Source organism: Mus pahari, chromosome 5 (genome assembly GCF_900095145.1).
Source record: "Mus pahari chromosome 5, PAHARI_EIJ_v1.1, whole genome shotgun sequence".
Taxonomy (NCBI): domain Eukaryota; kingdom Metazoa; phylum Chordata; class Mammalia; order Rodentia; family Muridae; genus Mus; species Mus pahari.
In genome coordinates this window covers 74,469,083-74,489,927 of record NC_034594.1, presented here as the reverse complement: position 1 = coordinate 74,489,927, position 20,845 = coordinate 74,469,083, and the positions used below count along the sequence as shown (strand labels likewise).

Here is a 20,845-nt window from a genome sequence, read left to right as displayed (position 1 = left end):
ACAAAACAAAAATCTGATGGGAAATTACTTAGGAAGGGAAAACATTATTTTTAGCTATTCAGAATCTTCCACTCAGAAATGAATCTGAAAGCTAATTGGCCTCCTTAAATAGAACAAGTAAAATAGGCCAAATTCAAGTCAGATGATCTCGAAAAGAAACTTAGAAGAAAGTGACTTCATTGAGGTGACAAAGAGACAATCACTTTATAGACCATGTAGGCACTGCAGTAGGCTCCCTTCCTGTAGAGCAGAGCAGACAGAGCCCACTATAGCCACTCTGTTTTAGTTTCTTTCTAGAATTCTATCTGCAATGTCTTTGGTTTGTGATAGGAGGTCAGAGACTTCATTCGTTCCCTGAAAGTCACTTGTCCTTCAGCTGGAGTGTGTTCTACTCGTCCAGTGGATCCTAGAGTGGTTCCCAGTACTCAAGCTGGCTGGTGCCCAGTCACCTGCAACTTCAGCTTCAACATATCCGATACCCTCGCCTAGCCTTTACATAGGGCATTGTACTCACATGCATAAAGCCTCACTCAGAAACACACATATTCGTGCACGTGCGCGCACACACAGAGACACATAGACACACACACACAAATACAAATTTAAGAAGTTCCAATGTCACAGGTAAAGTTTCATTTCATTTATGCTATTGCTCACTCAACATTTATTGACTAAACTATAATTAGTTTAAATTTATTTAAAAGGGGTATATATTGCTGAAAAATTAAGAGAAAATGCAGTAACCATATAGAAAAAGGTTTGAGACTTCTCTTCTAGAATTTATTTCCTAACAATGTATTTTTGTCTGTTCTCTGAGAAATTTCTGAATTCTATGCACTGTATACTTCTGTTACATATATTTATTTGTATTCAAACGTGTAACAACTTTAAGAAGGTTTAAAATAAGCTTTCAGAATTTAGTTATTAACATAGTACCAAGATCTCTCTTCTATACAACCTATTTTAATAGATAAAATACTTACAAACTAGAAATATATACATTCTGTGCAAGCATTTTACATTAATTTTGGTATTTACTAACTTAAGTACTCGAGAACTTGATTTGAAGAATCCAGTAGACTAAAAGTCTGTTTCTCAAGAGAGCTGTGGTCTTCTACCAATGCAGAGATTTTGGAATTTCTATATTCTAAGAGTTCATGATCCTTGCTTGATATCAATAATTCATTATCAGCTATCCCAATAGTTGCATCTTCTACCAGAATATTTGCCTGGTATGTTCCAGCTGGGATTTCAGGTAACCCAATGTAGTCGTGATCTGCCACTATCGAACCTTGCAAGAGATAAAGACTGTCTGAAAGAGAGAGAACAACATTGCGTTTTAGAATTGAAGGGAAACCAAATTTTACAGCTAAACATTAAGTGAGGAAACAAAAGTTAAAGCAATAAAAATAAGTTATCACTATTAACTTGAAAAGCTCTCTTATCAAAGTGAGCACTGTGCCACACATCTTTAATCCTCTCACTTGGGAGGTAGAGGCAAACAGAACTCCCACCCTGCCCACCCCCCAAAACCCAACCTCTTATCCATTAAACATAAACATACACAAAAAGTGAACAAAATTATGTACACATACCCCCATACACAATAGTTCACACTTGCCAGGCATGGTGGTGCACGCCTTTAATCCCAGCACTCAGGAGGCAGAGGCAGGCGGATTTCTGAGTTCAAGGCCAGCCTGATCTACAGAGTGAGTTCCAGGACAGCCAGGGCTATACAGAGAAACCCTGTCTTGAAAATAAATAAATAAATAAAGTAAACACAATAGTTCACACTTAAAGAAATCAGGAACATCAAATATATTGAAAAAAAAAAAAAAGCTTCCCATTTCCTTGACTGCTTGTCATTGGTATACATTATCTATATGAGACAAGGAGCAGCAGCAGGACAGGTTAAAACAAAATTACATAACTATAATTTTGATTCTGATGATATGCTTAATACACTTCTACAGTGCATTTTTGTGTGAATTAATACAGCTCTTTTTAGCCAATTGAACTGCTACACTATATATTTCTAATTTCAGATGCTATCCAATTTGTACAGAATTCATAGTAGTACAATTATATCAATGAGTTATAATATAAAGCCATAAACTAGATGAAGATAAAGTAGCCAAAATCTGACTCAAGAGACAGGAATATCAAGAAGGCAAGCTGCAGTGAAGTAGCTAAACTTTCATTTAAGTTGTATCTGATAGCAAAAAACCTTAGGAATGCTCAAGGTCTGCCTAATCTACACTTGACGGGGGAACTTTCCTTCTAGGTATTTTGTTATACTTTAGCAAACTCATCATTAACCCTCAGGAAAACAGCTTGAAAATAAGTTGTTAAACTAACAGCAAAGTAACACTGTCCTTCAATATAAAGAATACAATAGAAAACATTTCTATCAGGTCTGATACCTAATTCATTACAAAAAGGAACTCATCTACTATAACTGATTAATCATCCCTGCATTCTCTTTCTGGATCTTCCAAACATTAACAGATTCTCTTGAAAATTTTAATAGCTTATAGAACCCTCCAATCTAAGTCTAAAAACAGAAGACCAATTGCCCATTTAGATCAGAGAACAGTGGAAATCCTATCAGTTTTGGTAGCATGTTTAAAAAAGTATTTCCTCTAGAAGTTCATACATTTAAAATTTTAAAATTTATGAATGTTAGTGGCTCTTGGAAATCCACACTATACACAGGCAGCATGAGTGGGCGTGTGTAGAAGTCTCTGTAAACAGGAAGGCCAACAGAGAAACACTCTGCAAGAGGCAGGAAGGCAATCTGCTTCAACATGACTTAGCCAGAATGGTTCAAATGTCTGGAGTCTTACAGAAGGCAATTGATTTTAGCCATATTTAAGCACAGCACAATTTTGGGAAAATGTTTCTTGGTGATAATTAACTCAATCCCATGTGTACAACAAAACCCAAGACATATTTACATCGAAACTCTTCACAAAGTACATATGGCCTCTTCCATAAAGATGAGTACTGTTAGCCGGGCGTGGTGGCACACACCTTTAATCCCAGCACTCAGGAGGCAGAGGCAGGCAGATTTCTGAGTTCAAGACTACCCTGGTCTACAAAGTGAGTTCCAGGACAGCCAGGGCTATACAGAGAAAGCCTGTCTCGAAAAACCAAAAAAAAAAAAAAAAGAAAAGAAAAGAAAAGAAAAGAAAAGAAAAGAAAAGAAAAGAAAAGAAAAGATGAGTACTGTTGACTCCAAAACAACTCTTAAGAGTCTATGGAGAAACGCCGGGCGTGGTGGCTGGGCGTGGTGGCGCATGCCTTTAATCCCAGCACTCGGGAGGCAGAGGCAGGTGGATTTCTGAGTTCCAGGCCAGCCTGGTCTACAAAGTGAGTTCCAGGACAGCCAGGGCTAAACAGAGAAACCCTGTCTCAAAAAACAAACAAACAAACAAATAAACAAACAAAAAGAGTCTATGGAGAATTACTAAGGTAGATAGATATATAATAGCCTGTCGGAGTCAGGATTGGTCCAGCACTAAAATAACAGAAGTTACCTAGACTGTTGTAAAGTACTAGTGATGTCTCTCATAAGGATGGTTTCTTTTCTTTTCTCTTTTCTTTTCTTTTTTTCTTTCTTTTTTTAAAGATTTATTTTTAGGTTTATTTATTTTATATACAGATGTGAGTACACGATCGCTGTCTTCAGACACACCAGAAGAGGGCATCAGATTCTATTACAGATGGTGTGAGCCACCATGTGGTTGCTGGGAATTGAACTCAGGATCTCTGGAAGAGCAGTCAGTGCTCTTAACTACTGAGCCATCTCTCCAGCCCAAGGATGGTTTCTTTATTGAGTGAGAGGCAATGTTCAAGATCTAGGGGATAAACATAATAGTCTGGGGAATTCAGGCAAGGCCTGGCCCTACAGATACCAAAACATTACCAGCTTATAAACTACATCCATCCCCAGCACTCTGGTTGGAAACCAGATATGTGAGGCATCAAAACAACTGTCTGATTATTTTCAAGCTTTTACATTATGTTCCTCTTGTGGTCTTTCCATGATAATATAATTTGATACTATATTAATACTGTTATAATATTAATAGTATCCGTAGTGAACTAGATTGACTCTGGGTCTGGAGAATATGTAGAAATACAGAAAAAGGAACAATTTCTCTGCATACATTGTATTACTATTAATGTGTAGTTCGTGTAGTTTCATGTTATAATGCTTGTTTTATTAAAACAATTAAACCATTAACTGTTATATCACAGTAATAGTCTCCCATTAATCTCACCAACCTGTGAATATGCTGCTTTATATGGCAAAGGAATGTGGGTAGTCATAAAATTAAAGCTGCCAATCAATGATTAGGGAGAACATCTTAAAATATTTGGGTGGATCGAAAAGCAAACATCCTCAAATGCAGAAGAGAGAGACATTTGAGACATTGCCGGCTTTGAGAACAGAAGACAAGGAATACATCAAGAAGTAAAGGAAGTATCTAGAAGCTGAAAGACATGGAAATCCATTCACTTCTCTTCTGGATATTCTAGAAACATGACTCTGAATGACTTTTTTTTGTTTGTATGTTTTTTTGTTTTTTGTTTTTTTTTCGAGACAGGGTTTCTCTGTGTAGCCCTGGCTGTCCTGGAACTCACTCTGTAGACCAGGCTGACCTTGAACTCAGAAATCCGCCTGCCTCTGCCTCCTGAGTGCTGGGATTAAAGGCATGCGCCACCACGCCCGGCGACTCTGAATGATTTAATTTTAGCCTGATACTACTCATGTAGAAATTCTAAAGTACCTACATTTATGGTAATAAATGAGTGCTGCTTGAAGCACTAAATCTGTTGTAAATTGTTATGGCAGCAATATAAAACTAGCATAATAAAAATCATTTCATAAATGGGCTTTTAATCATGAAGGAGAGACTGAGACTGAAGCTCCTGGGTGAGGGAAACCCACATCTACCATCAACAAAGCAAACAAATGTAAAGCCAGACTGTGTCAGATGGGACAACAACACACTGACCTTTCACAACAGATTATGATTACAAAGGGACACGAGTATATTTTTGAAATTCTTATCAAAATAAGTAGCATAGAGTGTTCAACATCAAATTAGACAAAACAGCAAACAGGTCTGCCTAAAATAGCATTGACAAATACTGTTAATCTAGTACTACTGAATGTGTTAGCACAGTATTATGTTCCAGAAACAGATGACAGGAACTTGGCAATGTAAGTCCATCTGTTTTAGACTGACTCTAACACAGCCAAGAAATTAACAGTAGTAAAGAGTAATATGACAGATATAAACAGATACTTGAACTCCTTTTGGATATCAGATATTTAGACTCATGTCAAATAAAAAATGTTTGATGGTTAAAGATACTGTTTTGATTAAATTCATTTTGTGATTCTTCAAAGTCAGCTGCGGAAGTAAAGGCTTTTAGGAAAATGCATGATGACACAGAAAAAGATGGAAAAGGCCATTTTTACTTAATTTGTGTATCTGCCAATGAAACACACACACACACACACACACACACACACACACACACACACACACAGATTAAGTATGACTGAAGAACTAGTTTGGAGCATGGTTGATAGGAAATTTTAAAATAAATCTACCTATCAACTCCAAATGCCTATGTTCGCACTACTAATAGTAACACTACAATTGTCATGTATTATTACAAGAAACATTTCCAGAAAATTTAAACTTGTGTTCTCAACTTGTTTCTGAAATACCCAGAAGGAAAATAATTTGATTTCCTTTCTAAACGTCTTTGAAAAGAGAAAATCAGAAGACTGCTGCACAAGGCCCTGGCACTGTGATGTTTTATAGGCAAACCGTGTATGACTGTAGGTTAACACATTAGAAGAAAATGAGCTCTGAAGATGAAGGCCTGAGAATGAAATCTTCATGAAATTAAAGAACTCATAGAATCCCCTTTTCCCTACGTAGCTTGTAGAAGGGAGGGTCTATAAACAGCTCTGAAGTGGGATGACACAAAGAAATGAATGTACTGTCCTTACCAGGAGATTGAATTTACCCACAGTCTAAGATAAGTCTGTAACTAGAGCAACTGGTTCCGTCACAAGAAAGAAAAGTACCAAGAGCTTGTAACAGAAGTGCTGGGGTACAGACCAGAGTAGATAAGAACTCAGAAGAACTCATATACTGAAGAGTCTGAGAAGGGCTTCATACTCAACACAGGACTAGGGTTGAGCATAGGTCATTCCTTATTGCTTGTTATTATATCTATTAAGTAACTTGTTAATGATATTTACAAATATATTGCATCACCATTACATTTAGCTTTCATTCAAACATTTGTACAGAGATTACTGTCTAGCATACATTCCTTGTACAAAATGAGTGAAGTATATGATATGCATGCATGAAAATGGCACAAAAAAGGTATCAAATAATTCCTCTCATTTGTCTAACCCAGAGAAGCTCCAGGGAGCAAATACATTAGGATAAAATAAAATAATCTTGCTGAAGTAGAGGGTCTAATGAGAAAACCATGACAAAATGTCATTTAAGTCCTACAAGGGAAAACGCTAAAGGCCAGGATGCTCTCTGGCATAGTCAGGGCGCTCTCTGGCATAGTTTGCGGGACTATAAATGGTATGCGATGGTATAATTCTATAGCTTTCTGAGTATTCTCCATCCTCCACCTTAACCCATGACTTATGACTTTATGAAGCAACATTATAAAAGGAAACACAGTTTTAAAGTTCCCTTAGTTATTTCACAACTAGATTCTGGACAACATGCTTGTCTTTGGCGATAATGATCTGAGCTGCTGTTTTTCACATAAAAATGAGGCACTAGGTAAGAGTTTTCCCGTGTATGCAAAACTCAAGATGGAATCATTCCTTATGTGAAACAGGTTCAGCATTTTTCATAGCAGTTATGAAAAGTACAGTAGAATTTAAGACAAAAATCCTGCATTGTTTGCTTTTATATTATATAACGACATCAATCAATCACTCATAAATCAATCTTATATGCTTGTTTCCTAATGAGAGAGAAAGAAAAAGAGTGGATGAGGGTGGGTGGGGCAGTGGGGAGGATCTGAGGTAGTTAGAGAAGGGAAAAAGGTAATCAGAATATGTTGAATGAAAAAAAGATAATCAGAATATATTGTATAAAATTCTATTTTCAACAAAAAAAGTAAAAAGAAAAATGAGTTTATGAAAATACATTCTAATCAGACTCCTGGAGAGAAGTAAAACTAACAAGTTCTATAAAACTTAGATGGAGAGGATTTTGACGGAAGGAAGGAAGGAAGGAAGGAAGGAAGGAAGGAAGTTTGAAAGTCTAGTCTTCCTTGCTGAAAGGGAAGCACTAGAGAGGGAGCAGATACTTACCCTGCTCACTGGACTCTCTCACATAGGGCCTAAGGTGGGACATTTTGATAGGTCGTTTGAGTCTGGTTCCCGTGTTATCTCTGAGGACAGCACATCCACTTTCTGTAATGTAGTCGATGACACAAGGCCCGACCCACTCAGACTGGAAGCGGCCGTCCTTCCACCAGTTCTTCCTCTGTCGTAAAACCTCATGACCCACTTTCAAATGAAAGGGATTTAACTGCTTCGCTTTCTTTTTAACAACTTTGCTTTTACTTAGTTCATCCGAATTGTTGCTCTCCATCTGTAAATGCAACGAATAATTATGACAGGTCTTAAATGTAAAGGCATACCCTGATTAGATTATGGCAATGCTATTATTGAACTGCTCCTGAACTGAAGGATGGACTCCTAATGCGTTTTAAAGAAACCCTTAAAGTCAGTATCGGTACTCTGTACACAGAAGGCACAGAGCAGGACCAAGCGACTTGGAATACTTGGACTAATAAATGTACTGAGTACAAAATTCTCCAACTACTAACAAGAATTCTAGCAGGCTAGAAAACGGGTCTACTCAGTCTCCGTAAGCCTCTTAGAATTTCATAGCTTATAAGCACACATGTTCAGTGGTAAATGCCTGAGACACACTCATGAGGACCTGGGTAGATTCCCGGCATGCTTTGCACATGGCAGTAACCCCTGCAACTGGGGGAAAGGAGGTGGAAAGGAATGGGACTGGAGCATCCAGGGGCTCTCTAGTCAGCTCATCCAGCTGTGTCAGTAAGCTCTGGTTTCAGTGAGCAACCTTGGCTCAAAATATAAGGAAGATATTACATGTCCATTACAAATCTCTACACACTTGCTTACATATGAGCATATGCATAAAAAATGCCCCCCTCCCATTTTTGCTTTTTTCATGGCCACATATGTGAACATGCCCACATGCTGAGATTTTAAAGACAATTCCTCTTTGGTAGGGGTTCACAAAGGGAACTTTCCTAGTAGATAGAATCACCTGGCCCGCTGCTGGTGTCTTGTTCTCCACCACTCCATCAGCCTGTCTAACCGCAGCTATGATTCTGGCAAACACACTTGTACCTTCACCGTCCTCTTCAGGAGGACACTCCAACATGCAAGGATTCCGATTGAACATTTGGAAATATGGTGTGTTTTTAGTAGGCTCCTATTTTTAAGAAAAACAGAAAATTTGAAATAAAATATAACAATCCCCCAAACCCTTTCATATCCCTGGGATTCAGAATGAGCAATTAATAATAAGAAAGGCACATACCGAGCGAGTCACATTGAAGGCAAAGGAGAGAGCTGGCAGGTGCTCGTCCCAGGTGCTGGGGTGCTCGGCGCAGTGCTTCGAGAGGAATGTTTTGATGGTGCCAGGTGTACTTTCAGCCAGATTAACACTTCCAGAAGCATGAGAAATTACAATCTCTTTCGCACCAAATAATCTATATAGTTCTACATTGATCTAAAAAATATGAAAAAGAAAACTGACTACTTAAAGTTCACACTTTCCCTCTGGCTTAAAAAAATTTCAAGAAACCTGAATTTTGCCTTCCATTGACCACAGGCATTTAGGTAAAATACATATACATTTGGGTAAAGTCCTACAGACTGAGTCTGATCCACATATTAGTTTTGTCTTACATTTTTGTCATAACATGCCAGGACAATTTTATGACGTATTACTAACTTCATTTTAAAGATAGAAGCTTATTAATTAAGCTTTGGTAGACTAAGCCCCTTATGGAAGGACAGAATTCGAAACTAATTCTGCGATCATGTCACTTTTTAATTCAGACACTGTAAGTAATGTAAAACAACTATTTCCCCACCTCGATGATCCCAGATGTTGTTATGTTATTAGTTTAATTTAGTTAACCTTCCACTGATAAGTTTCTCTGTATATGTATGTATGTGAATGTATGTATATGTATCTATCTATCTATTACCTATCTATCTCCAACCAAACACATATTTCCCAAGATCCTCAGAGGGTAGACATGGTCACATGAAAGCTACAGTAGAAAATAATTTAAGTTAAACTTGCTGTACAAACTCAGCAAGCACTAGCTTTTTTTGTCCCCTGTCCTCTCGTTAACTGAAATATAAATATCATGACCTGGGCTCTGGCAGCCACACTGTCAGGATATGACTGACAGTTCCACTCCAAAGATAGGCGAAGAGGAGCGTGGAGCCTGGGTCCCACTGATGCTCAGCTTTCACGCTAACCTTCTCTATTACTTGAGTACAAAACTTCTATTTCAATTCTGATCTTGAGAAAGGGAGAGGAATTCTTTATTGCTTGCACGTGAGTATGTGAGTATGACTCCTCACTCACTCTTAGGTGGGAGGCTGTAAGACTCTTGAGTCACGTGACCACTAAGAGTAGCTTAGTGAAATTTAGATTTTTTTTTTAAAGATTTATTTATTTATTTTATGTATATGAGTACACTGTAGCTGTAGAGGTGGTTGTGAGCATTCGTGTGGTTGCTGGTAATTGTATTTTAGGACTTTCTGCTTGCTCCAGCCCAAAGATTTATTTATTATATCTTAAGTACACTGTAGCCGTCTTCAGACACACCAGAAGAGGGCACCAGATCTCATTACGGGTTGTTGTGAGCCACCATGTGGTTGCTGGGATTTGAATTCAGGACCTTCAGAAGATCAGTCAGTGCTCTTAACCTCCGAGCCATCTCTCCAGCCAGGTGAAATTTAGATTTTGTATTCATAAATTTACTTAAGGTTTGACATGAAAGAACGAATGAGGAACCTCCTTCTACTTGCTATTTTCTTCTTTTCTCCTACTGTGCTTCACATACTGCACGTGATCACTGAATGACTTAGTGTGCTATAATGAATGTACAACATTAATGAAGACTTCTAGTTTGTATACATATTAGTATGTATACATATGTATACATACATATACACATTTAGTATACTTATTATCACAGCAACCTATTAAATATATAATATGTACATATAATTTTATTTTTGGTTGTTCTTAAGCTTAAAGTAAAAAAGTATTATTTGATTCAATCATCTTATTTTAGTTTAAAGACATCAAAAGATAGGTTTACAACAAAATCATACATTATATACCTCCATATTTACAGCAATTTATTTAAATGTATTAAACACCCTCTAAAGCACAAAGCACTGTGTACCAGACACTGAAAGAGTGATACATGCTCCTGAATATGAGTACTTTTTCCTACCTGTTCAATGAATTCATCTCTTTGGTCCATTATTATTTTCTGAGGAGGTCCGTATAGGAAAAATATATTGATAATAGCTTTAGAAATTTCTGATGCTGAAACATCACATAAAGGCAAAATCATAACCCATTTTGTGAACAAATCTGTCATGATTATAGCATACACATGACTTCTGTTGCTTGTATGAAAAGGTCCCATCAGATCAACAGTAACTACACTCCACGGGTTTCCCACCATGGGAAGGTGCTGCTGAGGTGCTACGATAACTGTATTTTTTGCTACTTGGCAATGCTGACAAGCATATACCTACAGAGAGGCACACAATAAGGAAAATACACATAAATGTTAAAATATTCACTATAACATTAATCAATTTTATAAAGCAGAATCTTAACACGGTCAACAGGTACTTTGTGTCTTAGAAATTCCTTTAAATGATACTTTTATTTGGAACATCAGGCAATTATCAGTGGCAGCAGCTGTGTAGCTAGTAAGTCTGAAGAGCGGCAGCACAGGGGCTCCTCCCTGCTACTCGGATTAAACGACGGTCTCAGTGAGTGGAAGTCTGGTTCATATGCAATTATATACTAAATCAAGATCTCAAGTAAGTTTTCTATTATTTTATCTTTAGCTGACAAAAAATTTCTACAACTAGCTGTGGTGGCACATTTAGATGCTGCAGAGCTGCCATAGTCAAAGAGTTCGCACAACAATGGCAAAAAAAAAAAAAAATCAAGTTGGGTTATATAATAAGAACTTATCTTTAAAATAAAGGAAGAATACAAAAAGGAAAAACTAACCTCAAATGGACTATCATGCAATATTCTCCTTTTCCATAATTTTAAGCCACCATGGAAGTATATAATAAATTATACATACAAATCATATTTCTTCCTACAATTTTTATTCTACAGTTTATTCATTCATCTATTTAACTAATATTTGCTAAACTGCAATTTCAATAAAAAAAAAAATAAGGATGGCCGAAACCTTCACACTACCTAGGGAAACCGAGGTATCATGAACCTTCATTTAATGTTGATGTTTCTCAACCTGTGGGCTGAGACCCCTTTGGGGTTGCATATCATATATCCTGCATATCAAATAGCTATAGTATGATAGTAGCAAAATTACAGCTATGAAGTAATAAAATAATTTCATGGTTGAGGCCACCACAACATGAGAAACTGTACTTAAGCGTCACAGCATCAGGAAGGTTGAGAACCACTGCTAACTGACTAATTTATAGAAGGTACTGTTTTTAAAACATTTCCAGAATTTCAGTTAGGAAAATATTTTCAACCAACTTCTAAGAAAAAAAATGTAGAACAAAACCACAGTACTTCCTCATTATGATATGAATCATTTGTTTAACGGTAAAAGGTAGGAGGGCAGATGGTGTGACGGCACGGAAGCATGGACAAGAAATGGGAGTGGACGAGGCTGGACAGTCCTCATCATCTGACGCCTGATCATCTCACTTCCCAGCTTAAATGTATTCCCCAGCTATAAACACCATGATTATAAAAAGGAGATCTTTTCTCAAATCGTAATCACTTGATGGTTATTTTACTGAATGTGGTACAGGAACACTTAGAATGTTTACAGTTTGGGTTTAAGTTCCTGCTATTTAGATTTGACACCTTCCCTTCTTCTTTTCCTCCATTCCTCATTTTTTTTTCTCTGTGTAGCCCTGGCTGTCCTGGAACTCACTCTGTAGACCAGGCTGGCCTCGAACTCAGAAATCCGCCTGCCTCTGCCTCCCAAGTGCTGGGATTAAAGGCGTGCGCCACCACTGCCCAGCTCTTTCCTCTTTCTTTCCTTCCTCCCTTCCTTTCTTTCTTTCATTTTTGTTTGGTTTTTGTTTGTTTGTTTGTTGTATTTTTTTAAGACAGGGTTTCTCTATGTAGCCCTGGCTGCCCCAGAACTTGTTCTGGAGACCATGTTGGCCTCAAATTCAGAGATCCACCTGCCTCTGCCTTCCAAGCGATAGGACTAAAGATGTGAGGCCTGGCTGATTTGACAGTTTTCTATCTTAAGACAGAATAGGGACAAAAGCTGAGAGTTCACACAGGAACAGATTTATTATAAAGAGACTTATTTTCAACATATAAAAAAATCATTCATGATGGTGCTAAGGATATAACAGCAAAAGAATTTCAATAGCAACTGAATTTTGTCTGCAAAATGGAGCTCTAATTCTCAATAAACTTGTCAAAATATTCTATCTTCTTAGTTTAATTTATACTCTACTGATGTAAGGTAATTATAAAGGGAAATAAAGTTACCTTTAATTTCAATATTTTATTTCAGAAATAACCTATAATGTACTTCCTCCACAGGTGAGATGGGCAGTACCTCTTAAGCAACACTGATCTCTGGATTTACCAGAAAGACAGTCAGACATTCCTAAGCCCTGCGTGGAAGCCATACCCACTGCTTGACGTCATTGGTCACGGACGTCCAGTAGTAGCCGGACTCCACTAGAGTAAGGGTTCTGGAAATGCCATGATGGACACCAGGGCCATTCTCATGGCACTCTCTCAGCACTTTCTTCTTCTCCTCTTCCGAAACAACTACCAGACGATTTTGTTTTCTGTCTTTTCCAACATAAAACAACTTTTTTTCTGAAATGAATGACATAAAAAAATACAAATTTCAAAGCTCTATAGTGTTAAGACAATTATAGCTTTAACTTAAAGCTATGCAAAATTTTAATTTTATTCTCATAAAAATCTTTCCTTAAAACAGAATTATTTACTTTCAACTTTCAATAATATTTCCATGCATTCTGAAGATCCAGAAGGACCACTACCTGCTATAATCCTGTCGGTATCAACAGAAATGGAGTGAGCTTGCTCACCAAATCATGTTCTAACTATGGGAATATGACACAACCTTTCATGGAAGTACTCAAGTTAGGGACATACTCGTGGAAGTTAAAAATGGCTTAGGTTATAAAATGAGTTCTGTATTGATGAGATGCTTCTGGGTACAAACTTTTCTGTAAAAGTATTATAGCTGTTTTTTTTTGTTGTTGTTGTTGTTTTGCCCTACTGCCTGTCAAATATTTAATGTATTGATGAAGCATCAAGGCAAGAAAACAAATGTAATCCTGAGAATAATTTAAGGTACAGTGCGAGGGGAGGGGAGTAAGCAAACTAGTTAGCTCTGTTCTCATTGCCTTACTGAGCATCCAAAACTGTTCTCAGAATGGATGCATTAGTGCTGAAGGTTAGGTGGCAAAAGCAAGAGAAATTAATTTATGTAATTTTTTTCATGGTTATTCCTTTTGATCTATTAAACAGGTCATTTTCTTTTCTTTTATAGTTTTTTTTTTTTTTTTTTTTTTTTTTGGTTTTTCGAGACAGGGTTTCTCTGTATAGCCCTGGCTGTCCTGGAACTCACTTTGTAGACCAGGCTGGCCTCGAACTCAGAAATCTGCCTGCCTCTGCCTCCCGAGTGCTGGGATTAAAGGCGTGCGCCACCACGCCTGGCTTATTTTTTATTTTAAATTGAGTATATGTGTGTGTGTGTGTGTGTATGTGTGTGTGTGTGTGTGTGTGTGTGTGTGTGTATGTGTGCGCGTGCACACACACCTATGTAAATGTATGTGCAGTTGAGTGCTGATTCACACTAAGACTAGTCGCTGGAGTTAGAGGTAGCTGTGAGCTGCCCAGCCAGGGCACTGGAAACTGGACTTGATTAGTCCATGCTCATAGCTGCTGAGCCATCTCTCCAGCCCCTTAATACATCTTCTTCATGCTTACCAGCCTTCACTTAGCTTTAATGTTTTACTTTACTTCTGAGATAATCTTCCATTTAACTGATAACCACTTAGCAATAGCCAAGTTACTAGAGAATTTGCAAGGATTCTACAACACATGGAGAAGAAGTATAACTTGAGAGTCAGACACTGATCTTACCTTTGAAGACAAATTTCTTAGCTGCTCGTCTTATGCCGCTTCTCTCACTCGACAGTGTAGTTGGGTGATACTCCCCTGTGCGCTTATAGTATGCGATCTGTTTAAGATGAAGGTCACCATTTTTCCCACTACGGACCATCACGAACCTAGGGAAGATGACTTAAACATGTTACTTACATGACAAGCTAATTCTATTGCTATTTCCGTTGAGGCCTGTCACATTTTCTGCTTATGCATGAACTGAGCATTCCCATAATATTATCTGTGAGGGGGATTGTTGGTGTCTCCCACACCCACTAACCACTCCCCCTCCAGCAGGAATACCAGAGTGCTACCCATCGCCCGGACCGCCCACCATCGCCCGGACTGCCCGCCATAGTGAGAACTGCCCGCCACCGCGAGGACTGTCCGCCACCACGAGGACTGCCCACCATCGCGAGGACTGCCCACCATAGCGAGAACCGCCGTGGCAACTTCAAAGGACTCAGGGGCATGCTGGGAACCCTTCCTAACCCTTCCTTGTACTTAAGCAAGTCCGGACAATAAAGATTCGAGCCTTGATCAGAAGTCTTTGCCAAGGCCTCCATGTTTCTTTTCGCAGCCCTTTTCCTTTTCAGGAGTTCCCGCTCTCCAGTTCGGATCCAGGCCACAGTGTTTCTGCAGGCAGAACCACTCAGGGGATAATTGCGGAACAGAACAGGAACAAGAGTGATGACTACAAACTAAAGCATCTGAACGCTACCTTTGAGATCTATCACGACAAATGATCTTGCCTCCTTCATGTGATATGAAAAAATGCTAAAACAAACAAAAAACAACCCCGGAATACTAAGAAAGAGAAGGAAGTGAGTGAGTATACTCTTGGCATCAAAAGAAATGTCATTTCTGGGTCTTCAATTCTATTTCACTGATCTACCTGTCTGTTGCTGTACCAGTACCATGCAGTTTTTATCACAATTGCTCTGTAGTACAGCTTGAGGTCAGGCATGGTGATTCCACCAGAGGTTCTTTTATTGTTGAGAATCCTAGGTTTTGTTGCTATCCTAGGTTTTTGTTATTCCAGATGAATTTGCAAATTGAGTTAGAATTTTGATGGGGATTCCATTGAATCTGTAGATTGCTTTTGGCAAGATAGCCATTTTTACTATATAATCCTGCCAATCTATGAGCATGGGAGATCTTTCCATCTTCTGAGATCTTCTTTGATTTCTTTCTTCAGAGACTTGAAGTTCTTATCATACAGATCTTTTACTTCCGAAGGGTCACACCAAGGTATTTTATATTATTTGTGACTATTGTGAAGGCTGTTGTTTCCTTCATTTCTTTCTCAGCCTGTTAATCCTTTGCACACTATCAACTTTGTACATTATCAACTTTGGCTATTAACTTAACCATCCACACTGATTTCTGGTCCTTCTTTGCTGGCTGGCTGCTCTAGGAGACTGACTCTGCCAAGTCAAATTTTTAATTTGCAATGGCAAGGAGAATCGAAATGCACAACAGGTCAGAGTATTTTCATCTGTGCTAATTCTTGGCTCACATGCTCATGTGCTCTCTTTCTCTCTCCACACCAAGTGAAAATAGGAGCATCATCGCTAGTTTCTTCAAAATCCCAATAATATATTCACTGCTTCCTGCTGGAACCCTCATACCAATTTCAAAATTCTAAAAACAATGTGGATCTTTACTGCTCATTAAAATACCTAAGGATTGTGATGACTAATCTAGGTTGTCAACTTGACACACCAGGGAAGAGGGAGCCTCAACTGTGCAACTGTCTCTGTCAAGCAAGACGCCACCACATAAGCCTCTGTAATGCTAAGATAGTTCTATCAGAACCTACACAGGTCAATTTAGCTATAAGGTATCATCATTAAACAATACGTTTAGTTTACAGGGTTTTAATGAAGCTCAGGCTTGCCCTGAGACTTGCCATCCTTCTTCCTTAGCCCTAAGTCCTAGAAATAGAGGCATGCATTGCCATACTTTGAATACTCTACTTTCAATTGGAGCTATCAGCCATTTATAGTAGATGGCTATACTTCAAGCAAATGACCAATGTAGTTATCATGGTTTCTCAAGCATCTCTAAAAGAATGAACCATGACAGGGCATGTAGCCTAGTGGGTCAGTACTTGACTAGGATATATAAAGCCCTGGCTTTAAATCCCAACTGCACACATGCACAGTATACCCATACACAGACAGAAAGACAGAGAGACTACCCCCAACACACACATATACGATTATCTAGCACATGCCAGAAACAAAATTGGAGATGCGGTGATAACCAACAAAACACATATCATCTTGACCCTCGTGAAGTTTACATTATAGGGGGTTAGAGGCTATTTTGAAAGCTTAACTCAAGTTGCTTCATTCATAGTAGTTAAAAACTGGATGGGACCCAAGTGCCTAATGACAAATAAATATAAAAAATATGGCTTATACACATAATGAAATATTATTCGGCCTTTTAAAAAGAGCTAATTCTAACACATGTAAGAACATGGATATATCTTGAGGACATTATGCTAAGTAATTTTTTAAAAGGCAAAAGTCGTCAAATTCATATTAATAAAAAAATAAATAAATAAAAGAATTTTAGAATGCCAAAAAAGAAAAGGTTATTCATAATTTTTAAATGAGTTAATTAGTAAGCCCAGTCAGACTCATTCATTACTGTAATTAATAATTGATTATACTTGAAATTAAACACAATTTTTCATCAAGAATCTAAAAAAAAAAAAAAGAAATTAGAATGGTGGTTTCTAGGAACTGAGTCTATGTGGGTTAGATAAATTACCTTGTAACGGTGCTTGGCAGAGCCAGTACTGGCCTGGGGACAGGACTTTGGAGCTTTTCCCTGAGGCCCTGATGCGGGGAGGAAGAGTCCCTCCTCTAAAACCTGGAGTCTGCTTGGCCAGGGCCTTGGGGGAGCTGTAGCTTTAGGTCTGCAGAGCCTGACTCTTGCCACTGAATGGAGCTATAGATAGGAGTGCCAGGGTCACTGTGTACTCAGTCCTGGTGCTCTAGAGATACTCCGAGTTCCCTTTGCGCACCATTACTTGATTAGCAACATTTCTGCTGCCTCTGTCTGTGTGGCAGTGCCTTCCACTGACACGGTCCCACTTCTCCCTCAAACTTCTAAGATACTGTACTTCTTAATAAACTTGCTTGGCATAAGCTGTCATCTTTGGTGAGATCCCTGATCCTGGCTTTACTTTATCTTTTCATCCTCTGATCGCCCCCCCCCCCCACTTACGACCCTGTCACTGAAGAACTCCCTATTGAATAAGGATTACAGTAGCATACAAAGTAGTAGGATTCTGTATGGAATTCATACTTATTTCCTGTTGGCCCCACTGCTCACTCACTCCTCTCACACTTTCACACTCTGTGTTCTCTATTCTACGTTCATATCACATGTGTTCAACTGGTCTCCATTACTTCCCTCAGTACCACCCCTCCCACCATCATGGTCACTTTTCTCCTTTCCTGGCCCCTACACATAACCATCCCTAAATTAACACATTTATGTCTTAAGATTAGAGCTAAGAAGAATACGTCAGAACACAGGAGAGCATACAGTATGTGTCTTTCCAGCTTGAGCTAACTTACTTAGGACAGTATTTTCCAGTGCTATTCCTTTTGGTTTGCTTTTGAAATGTTTGTTAATGTCATTTCCCTCTATGGCTGAGTACCAACCAGTCCCCCAGTCCCCGGGACACACGTCCTACACTTTCCTTACCCACACATTCTGTGAAGGACATCTGGAGCAATCCCATTTCCTTGCTAATGTGAATACAAGAGCAGTAAGCAAAGATATGTAAATGTCTCTGTGAAAAGATTCACGTACCCTGGGATTTGCCCAGAAGTCAGAGAGTTGGGTCACGTGGAAGTTCCAGTTTTAGTTTGTGAGAGGTCCCGAGCTTACTCCCATGTAGTGCCACACCCGTTCATACCCCACCAGAACTAAGAGCTCCCTTTCTCCCACCTTTGCCTGCTTTTGTTGTCATTTTGTCATTTGACATCTTAAGGATGGTGACCTTAGTAGACCATTAACTTCTAAGTGTTGCAATTTCATCAGGATATCTGATTAGGTCTTTACAGCATGTTCCTCGTACAACGTTAAGAACAACAAATATTTTTACCAATACTTATTGCTTAACATCTATAATTTTGTCTTGCATATCCAATGAAAACGATTCTTTTAAATAAGGATTTTTTTTTTTAGCATGAGGCTACTATTAAAGCCAATGAAAGGTTATAGAATTTCAAATTTGTTTTAATCTGCATTTACCTAGTAAATAAAGATGTTCAACAGTTTTAAAACATAGTTTTGGTTACTTGTATTTCTCTTTTGAGAATTTTTCACACAGTCCTTTTACCCACTTATAAAACTGGATTTTTTTTTTTCCTTAGTATTTTGATTTCTCTGCACTTTCCAGGCAGCAATCCTCTACCAGTTGGTAATGGTTTTTCCCTATCCTGCGGGGTATCTTTTCACTCAAATGTTTCCTTTGCTGTACAGAAACTTCTGAATTGTGCCACCTCCCACATTAGCTACTGTGTCACTGTTACTATAAAATAATCAGGAAAGACACCTAGGGAGAATGCTTTATTCTGGGTCACAGTTGGACAACCCTGTGTCTCATGACAGGGAGGCCAGTCAGCTCTGGTGAGGCAGCTGGACACATGCATTCCCCTAAAAGCTGAGCTCCAGAACTTCTAAGTGTTGCAATTTCAACAGGATATCTGATTAGGTCTTTACTGCATATTCCTCGTACAACGTTAAGAACAAATATTTGACCAATACTTATTCCTTAACTTCTATAATTTTGTCTTGCGTATTCAATGAAAACGATTAACTATTCTTTTAAATAAGGATTTTTTTTAGCATGAAGTTACTAGCCAATGAAAGGTTAAAGTAAGTTTGTATTTCAACTTCAAAACATAAAAGTTTTAATGTTTTAATAAACTACTGTGGGCTTAGGGTTCCGACTTTTGGATTATTCTGCTTTAATCTCTGAAAACTGAACCTTACAATTATATATTAACTGGGACAAGGCTGGGAAGACTCAGGTGGCAATACTCCAGACCATACCCTGCCTCTTTTCCCTTTATTCCCATATGCATACAGATAAAGCGGCACCGGACAAATTCAGGTCCATTTGAAAATTCTCTACCGAGATTCGATTTGTCCTCGAAGGGAGAAATCAAGGAGATTTTTTAAAAGTGTATCTTCCCTTTAGAGCTTTAAGAGTCCCCCTCAGCCCCTCACGAGCTCGTTCCTTTTCGTTCCTTTACACTGATGTACATTTTCACACTGAAAGGTGACTACAAAAAAAAAAAAAAAAAAAAAAAAAAAAAAAGAAAGAAAGGTGACTACGATGCAGGACGAAACTCCTCCGGCTTCGGCCAAGCGCCGCCGCACTCGAGCTTTGAAGGCAGTCCAGCGTTCGCCGCCGCCGGCGAGGGAGAGCTCCGCAAGCTCTTTGACACCTCGTTAACTGACCCCGGAGGGCCAGGTCCGGCTAATCCTTGCCTAAGCAGGAAAAGGACCGTTGACAGCTCAATTACACCGAGTCGCCACCTCCCTGAGCCCAACAGTCCTCGCCTCCTTGCGGCCACCATCCGTGGCGCTGTGCAAGTTCAAGGCCCTCCCGCCCCAACGGCGCCTGCGCGAAAGCTCCGCTAGTCAAACCCGTCCTTAGAGCAGACGAAGGGGGCCGTTTTAAAGTTACTGGAAGGCTACGTCTCAGTTCTAAAAAAAAAAAAAAAAGAAAGAAAAAAGAAAAAAAATAAAGAAAAATAGGTATGACAGAACACACTAGAACGACCACTCACCGAAGTGGTCCTAAATGCAAACGGCAGGTTTTTAACTCTCCTCTCGCGATTTATCTGGTGCTACCGGAAGCGGAACTGCCGGGGTCGGAGTTCTGGTGGGCACTGTGGAACAGGACGGCTCAGGCGGGTCGTTGGTCCGCCGGAAACTGTTCCGGCCGGTGCGGTTTCCGTGGGAGCCCGGTGGAGGGCGGGCAGGGAAGAGGCGTGTCGGAGGCTCCTGAGGTGTCCCCGTGCCAGCCGTTCGGCGGCTGCTGGCGAGGGAAGAGTCGGGTCCACGCCTCCGAGAGCCGCCTCTGCACGAACATCCCTACCCTCGCCCCCGCAGTTAAAGGGGAGGACCCGAAACCCGGATGGGCTCAAGCATCTCCCGCAGAGCGCTTGCTGCCCGCAGCCGCGGCAGGTGAGGACCGGGCGAGCCGCCGCCTCCGGCAGCCCGAGGCGAGCCGCCGCCTCCAGGTGTTTGCTTTGTCTCGG

General features: G+C 39.4%; 2 protein-coding genes across 15 annotated transcripts in view; one reads left to right on the top strand and one right to left on the bottom strand.

Annotated features, from left to right (window-relative positions):
- Nucleotides 1–748: 748 nt before the first annotated feature.
- Nucleotides 749–20,547, bottom strand: Gin1 (gypsy retrotransposon integrase 1). 6 transcript variants are annotated; one of them, XM_021199033.2, is made up of 8 exons: nucleotides 20,372–20,547; nucleotides 14,523–14,668; nucleotides 13,030–13,223; nucleotides 10,597–10,902; nucleotides 8,652–8,843; nucleotides 8,376–8,543; nucleotides 7,382–7,664; nucleotides 749–1,312 (listed from the first exon to the last, which is right to left on the bottom strand). In XM_021199033.2, the coding sequence occupies exons 2-8, from the start codon at nucleotides 14,659–14,661 to the stop codon at nucleotides 1,038–1,040; spliced, it is 1,557 nt and encodes a 518-aa protein (XP_021054692.1). In that variant the 5' UTR covers nucleotides 14,662–14,668; nucleotides 20,372–20,547; the 3' UTR covers nucleotides 749–1,037. The 6 variants fall into 6 exon arrangements, with proteins under 6 accessions (XP_021054692.1, XP_021054693.1, XP_029395222.1 ...); XM_021199034.2 differs by having other exon boundaries at nucleotides 846–1,312; nucleotides 10,597–10,635; XM_029539362.1 differs by lacking the exon at nucleotides 20,372–20,547 and adding an exon at nucleotides 18,381–18,668 and having other exon boundaries at nucleotides 846–1,312.
- Ppip5k2 (diphosphoinositol pentakisphosphate kinase 2) overlaps nucleotides 20,201–20,845 on the top strand; it is a 66,159-nt gene continuing 65,514 nt past the window's right edge. For 7 of the 9 annotated variants that reach the window (XM_029539359.1, XM_021199029.2, XM_021199027.2 and 4 more), the window contains exon 1: nucleotides 20,601–20,771. The gene's annotated coding sequence lies outside the window, so the exon portion shown is untranslated. Of the gene's footprint in view, nucleotides 20,772–20,845 lie in introns of all 9 variants that reach the window. The other 2 variants (XM_021199031.2, XM_021199030.2) reach the window with 2 other exon arrangements.

Bases quoted from the DNA above. Each gene is read 5' to 3' on its own strand.
- Gin1 (XM_029539361.1), bottom strand. The intron at 13,224-14,522 runs GTAAGATCAGTG...CATTCATTTCAG, and splicing joins TAAGAAATTTGTCTTCAAAG to AAAAAAAGTTGTTTTATGTT. The intron at 1,313-7,381 runs GTAAGTATCTGC...TCTCTCTTTCAG, and splicing joins GAGAGAGTCCAGTGAGCAGG to ACAGTCTTTATCTCTTGCAA.